Below are 6,725 nucleotides of genomic sequence, written 5' to 3' on the forward strand. Positions count from 1 at the left end.
TCTGTGATCCGGTAGCGCTCGGCGGCGCTGAGCTAATTAGCATGGCTGCCGCCCAGCTTTGTTGGCTGCCGTCGTTCTTGGCTTGCGCTTGCGTTGGCATTCTTCTCTCCGGTTATCATGTTTTTCCTTAATCTCGTTACATCTCTCGCGGGGGTTTATTCTTTGTTTCCTAAAGCCTTTTTCTTCTCACCCCTTGCTTGTTTGCTTTTGATTGTTTTTGCACCAATAACCCCCGCCCCTGACCAATATCACTTCTCTTAAGATCCCACTGACCTTCATGCTACAAGTCAACAAGAGCACTTTCACAATATCGTCACTAGAAAGTATTTGTGATGGAGGAGATCCTCCACTCCTCGAATTCGGGAGGCTAAAACCAAGTAGCCTAAGATTCTATTGCAACCATGTTGTCGTAAGTCCGTTTATTCAGAAGATGCGATGATTTAAAAGCTCTAGTTAGTCGCTGGTCGCTCAGTGATTTGTTAATTAGTTTTGTTGGTACTATTTATTGTTTGATTTGCTTAAGTTAGTTAGTTAGCTAGCTAGCTAGCTTGGCCGTTTGCTCATTTTCTCCTTAAGTGTTTTTTTTTCATTTGACGTATTGACTTCAATGATTTTGCCTGTTTGTCCGCTGGCTAATTTGTGTGTTTGTTTGCTAGTTTCGTTGTTGTTTTGTTGATTGGTTGTTTGGTTGTCTAGTGGTTATTTTATTTGCTCATCAGTTAGTTAGCTTGTTGTCCGTTTCCTCGTTTGTCTTTTTTTTTTGTCTGTTCGTTCTCAGTTATTTGCTCTTTTTGATAGTTTGATAGAGTTTCTTTTGTTCATTGGCTATTTAGCTTGTTTATTTATTTGTTTGGTCACTTGCAAGTTTCCTTCATTTATACTTTAGCTTCCTTGGTCATTAGCTCCTTAATATGTTTTTTTTTTTTTTTTTTAGAGCTCAGTATTGTTCATTCGGAAATGTCATCATCATTGCTCTTTTATTTTATTTTATTTATTTTTTTTTTTTTTTTTTTTTGTGTGTGTGTGTGTGGGTGAGTATGTGTATGTGCGTGCGTGCGTGCGTGCGTGCGTGCGTGTATTTGTTAGCTCACCAGAAAACCTATTAGAAAAAATCTCATACCGTTCACCAGCTCCTTAATATGTTAATTGGTCCGTCTGTTTTTTACTTGTCCATTTGTAAGTCCATTAACTTGCTTGCCATCCTTTGTTCAATCAGGTTCATCAATTTTTTTTCATTCATTTATGCATTTATTTATTGTTGGCTTTGTTTACTTGCTTATTACGTTGTTACTTCGCAAGGTTACACCAGACCGACAAAACCATTTTTCACAAAACACGGACCGAGGAAGAAGCTAATCATTGTTGACTTAGATCCAGAATGGAACGGAACGGTATCACCCGTCGGTCTTGTTTGGCAGAAGTCCAAACTTGGAAGTAAACTCGCTTCTCTGTATGCAGCACCCGTCCCAGAGCGACTCGTCGTCGGCCGCCGGCAGTCCTGAGGGGAGCCTGCAGGCGGCGCTCGGGGAAGGCATCGGATTCCGCATCTCGCCAACTCGCCATCCGGATCCCCAGTGTCACCCATCGAACCTCACCCGAGACCATTACGAGCACCCTCCTACCCCAAAGAACCACGGCTCTGCTTCCAACATCCAGGCCATGAAAGGACTCCAGAGGAGTCCCGGCCACCCCCGCCAGGACTCTGCGGAGCACCCCGACGAAGACGCGGGGGAGAATCGTTCCCTCAGCAGCCTCTCGCTGACCTGTCAGCAAACAAACACACAGAGCAGTCGGGAAAGGGACGCAAACTCCCGGAAGAACAGATGAAACTTTTTTGTCATCAGACCAATGCTCAGAACTCTTCCAACTCGTCCCGTGATGAACCAAATCTCTCGTCTTTGAACCGTCTGTTCTCTGTCGCTCGGCCGCTCGGGATTGGTCGCCTTGAGAGCTGCCGGTTCTTCCCGAATCTTGGGATGACGGGCGAGGAGTTTCGGACCCCGGGTTCGACTGTGGTAGATAACGGGAAAATGTTCCTGAAGCTTTGAAATCTGCCAGTTGAATCGAACCAGTGATTCAGGACTGCGGTTTGTTTGAACCGAAACCGCCTCGGTTGGATTGCGGCTGGTGTCTGCATTTTTATAGCACCGTCGCTAACAATAGCATCGACCGACAGGTGGATTTTGTTAGGTATGGGACATTGCCAGGTTATTCTCTGTGATCTTGTGCGTGAATGTCCATGTGTCTGTCCTCCCAAAGACATATTTCCACCAAGCAGCCTGGTCCAGTTGGTGAGTTGGAGCGTAAATCGACACCCTGACCATAAACTTTTGGCAAGACTTTATCCATGGTTAGGTCAAAACTTAAATGGCTCAATGAAAACCAAACCGTACTGCTGCTTGGTGAAAACAGGTCTTCAGATTTCGGCGGGTCTGAAAGTGAACCCCTAAAAGTGGTTCGGATCAGTAATTTGCCAGTATGTTTGACATGGTTAGGTAGAACCTCTGGTCGTGTCTCTGGTGGTCTCGTAGAGACTTTGGGTAACTATAAACCCAAATGAACGTATACCGTACCAAAATTTACCGCCGCTTTGAGGAATCACATATTTGGAGGTCGTCTGGTCTGAAATGAACCACTAAAAGTGTATCAATTATGTCGGCACCTTTTGATTTCCGTCAGTTGGAGACTTAAAAAAAAAAAAAAATGTTATGAACTGAACCAAAACCTGATTGCTGCTTTGCGGAAACGGATTTTCAGTGTCTTTGTCGGGTCTCAAAGTGAAACCCGAAACACGGTTCGGATCAATTATATGCATCAGTACCTTTTATATCATTCATGGTTCGGTTCAGACTCTGACAAATGGAAACCAAAATGAACGCGGACGAAATGTACTGCTGAATGTTGCAAACGGGTCTTCGGTGTCTTTGCCAGGTCTGAAATAAACCACGAGAAGTGCTTTGGATCAGTAATATATCAGGAACGTTTCACTTCCTTCACAGTTAGCTCGTAAATTTGCGACAACGGAATCCCCAAAATTATACGTCGGTATGTTTGACTTCCTTCATGGCTAAGTTGAGACTTTGGACGAGGAAAATCCAAATGGATGCGTTCGGAGTACCAGACCACACTGCTGCTTGTTGGAAACAGGAGTTCGGAGCTCGTAGACCGCGGATTACTAAAAAAAAAACAAAAAAACACGTGGGCTCCTTGACTGTCCCCGCATACCTGCAAAAAAGGGCTAAACATGTGTGATAAAAAAAAAAAAAAGAGTGCAGGCGTGGGCCAAATACTGTTAGCATCAGTCTTGGATGCTCGAACGTGGCATTTTTAACCACAGGTTGGACGTCAAGGGGCTGCGTGGAATTTGATCTCCGTCCCACCTGAGGTCCAAACAGTTTTATACACGTATACCCCTGGCTAGTTTTACACCTTTGCTCGTTTAATTGTCGTGCGTTGCGCCCCCTGTTGGCCGTCTTTTGACTTGTTCCACGCACCAATGGCGAACGTTCTGCTATGTCTCTTAGCATTTTAAAGGGGACATATTATGGAAAAGGGGACTTTTAAGTACGTTCATGAAAAGTTACTTAAAAAAAAATTTTTTTGGACCAAATATAGACTCTTTCAAAGACTTTTAGAAAAGTGCAAGAAAAGGTATTTGTAGAAAAAAATATTCATGCTAGTTCTCGTCATCACTCGAATAGCATCAGCAACTGCATTCAAAAGACTTACAGAATTATGACACTGTGCCAACAGAGTTGCTAATCGAATATTTGTCTTATTTCAAAACTCCCGCTAGTTCTAGTCACATCTCGAGCAGCAGAATTCTGGGGCAGATGGAGACTCTTTAAGTGACTTGCCGGTGCTGCCACTTAATAAATGTCAAAACTAAATAAGTTCTCCTAGTTTGAGTTGGAGCAGATGGAGCCTTTCAGAGACGTAGCGGTGTCCCTAATTTGATTCAGCACTCGAGCAGCAGCCTTCGAGAAGTTTTAAAGAAATCATAATGCCGCCACTTTTTGTAGTTCAACTAAGCAATCGTGATTGATTAAAAGTTGCGGTTCTCGTCAACGCTCGAGCCGGAGGGGTTTTCTTCACTTTCACCTTTTCCTTTTCTCACAAATGACAGTCGGACTGCACGGGGAAGCGCGTTCCCTTCATAAAAGCCAAAAGCAGAGTTGCAAGTTGTTTGATGGCAGATTAGCATGACGCAGGAAAAAAAAAAAAAAGACATAATATGTCTCCTTTAAGGCTATAACGCCGCCAATCCAATCCATTTTTGGTTTTCCAAACTCTTTTATTTGACTCAAGTCTGCCGACGTGTAGCAAAAAGAGAACAAACAAGACTATGGCAAGCGGCGCCGAAACAAAATGATCCTCATTTGTCTCGTCGATTGTTTTCATTGGCCGGCGGGCTCGTCGGTTCTGGTCCGAGCCTCCTTTTTTTTTTTTTTTTTTTTTTTTCCTTTTTTTTTTTTCTTCTTTTTTCCTTTCTTTTTAAGAGCTCAGTATTGTGCATTCGGTCCGAGCCTCCTGGCCGAGTGTGTGTTTTTATTGTGTAGACATCGAGGTGGACACAAATGCACGCTTGGCGTAGAGATGTCGACACGGTGTTTTGTAGCGGAGACTTCATCATCGGCCTTCTTCAGAGAAGCCGAAATAAATATTGAGTCCCCCCCCCCAAGCCCCTCGCCCCCCCCTCCCCCCCTCCCGACACACACACACATTGGAGATATGCAATATGTTATCGTAGCTGTACAGTTAGACATCTGAGAATAGAGAAGATTATATATATATGTAATAGAATAAAAATGCCAGTGGGATTGAAAGGTCACAGAAAGGATGGTGTTGTTTTACATGTGATGTGTATCCTAACACCCCCCCCCCCACTCCTCCTCCACAAGCCCCCCCCCCCCCCCCCCCCACCTACCTAGCAGACCTCCTTCCCTTCCATCCCCCAAATTGCATGTGCGGTTCTGTTTCTGTTTTTCTGAATGTCACTCTGGTGTCAGATAAAACGAGCTTTTCAGCAGCCGACCGTCTCCGACCCGTCCTTTTCTGACATTCCGACACATCGTCTCATAGGGTCTCATAGTTCCAGTCGACACTCGAGCAGCAGCCGGGGACAACAAAATAGTTCTCCTCGTTCTATTCGGCGCTCGGGCGTCAACAGCAGCAGCATTTTGGAGACCTTCTGAACCTTAACAATAAAAACAAAACAAATTCATCTATCAAAAAAAAGATGGTTTTTTCCTAGTTCAAGTCAGCACTCGAACACCAGTGGCAGCGTTCGGGAGTGTTTCAGATACGATAGTAACAAAAAAAAGAAAAGTCATCTTGATTCTAGTAAGCACTCAAGCAGCAGCACTGTGGAACATTTCACGGGTTTGCTTGTGCTGCGTTTAAAAAGAGAATTATGTAGTTGCGCAATTTAAATTTTTGCAGTAAGCCATTGCTTGTCAAAAATCCAGCTCCGAGTTCTAGTCGGCACTTGGGCCACAGCGTTTTGAAAACTTGCAGAACATTGATGTTGCGAAGTAAGCAAGTGAATTGGCCAAAAACAATCCTCATAGTTCTAGTCAGCACTCGAGCAGCATCACAGATAAAAAACTAGAAAAATTCCCGCGGAAATTTTGAATGGGCCTGCTAACTCGCGTGGAAACACGCAATAAAAATAACATTTAAACCATTGAAATCGCTCAAGAAATGTGCAAGTTAACCATAATCAAGATCAAATAAAGTATCTTACTGTCCCTTTAAGAAATATGCACATTCACGCACACACATTTGATTTTAACCAACATTTCAATGAGCTGAACAGTTTAAAATTTAAACCATTGAAATCGCTCAAGAAATGTAAAAGTTAACCATAATCAACAGTATGTTACTGCCCCTTTAAGAAACATGCACATTCACGCACACACATTTGATTTTAAGTAACATTTCAATGAGCTGAACAGTTTAAAATTTAAACCATTGAAATCGCTCAAGAAATGTGGAATATCCATATTTCACCGAGTTCTATTCAGCACTCGAGCAGCAACATTCTAGACACTGTCAGAGACTTGATAGTGCAAACTAAGTATTTATTAATTTTTAATAAGGTCATCGTACTGATTCTAATCTGCAATCGAGCATCAACAACTTTTGCCTTAGCAACTTTTTCAACTTCCGAGAACATTTGCTGAAAAAAAGTTTTGGTTTTTTTCTTGAATATTTCGGCCAACTTTGAACAAACTTTCAAACTTGCGGGTACCATCAGTCTTCGTCGGTGCGAGAAACCAATTTGGTTTTTAAACGGTTACCGAAGATGCATTTTTTTCCACGTGTATTATCTTTAAATGAATAAGGGTGTATTTACAAGCTGAGAGTGGAGTGCCGCAGTTCGCTGCTTAATATGCGCGGCACAACCTAAAGAGGCGGGGCCGTGTAATTAACCGTGCCAGCCTCCCCCCGTCGAGTGTGCCGCAACGCTCGAACGCCGACGTGAGTGAGACGCGACAATGGAAGAAGGTGCGAGAAGGCTAAAATAAATGCCCACATTCATAAAGTCCCAAAGCGGCTTTTTATTGAAACCCAACTCGGTTAATTTATTGATCAAAACAGCCCTTCGACTTCTAGTCAGCGCTTGAGGAGCACTCAAGCAGCAGAAGGAGCAGTACTTTTATTCTGAAACCTGTCAAAGATCTGTTAGTGCAGCGAGGCGGACGTTGAATGAAAGCCAATGA

At 43.4% G+C, this 6,725-nt stretch overlaps 1 protein-coding gene across 3 annotated transcripts in view; it reads left to right on the forward strand.

Moving 5' to 3' along the window:
• Positions 1–4,427, forward strand: part of cacna1ib (calcium voltage-gated channel subunit alpha1 Ib) — a 146,439-nt gene extending 142,012 nt beyond the window's left edge. For all 3 annotated transcript variants that reach the window (XM_086082116.1, XM_086082117.1, XM_086082118.1), the window contains one exon: positions 1,459–4,427. In XM_086082116.1, coding sequence (XP_085938242.1) covers positions 1,459–1,827 — 369 coding nt within the window. In that variant the 3' untranslated portion in view covers positions 1,828–4,427. The remainder of the gene's footprint in view (positions 1–1,458) is intronic.
• The last annotated feature ends 2,298 nt before the right edge of the window (positions 4,428–6,725 follow it).

This window comes from Leptonotus elevatus, chromosome 8 (assembly GCF_054856555.1).
Source record: "Leptonotus elevatus isolate MCC_2025b chromosome 8, RoL_Lele_1.0, whole genome shotgun sequence".
In the NCBI taxonomy this organism is placed as follows: domain Eukaryota; kingdom Metazoa; phylum Chordata; class Actinopteri; order Syngnathiformes; family Syngnathidae; genus Leptonotus; species Leptonotus elevatus.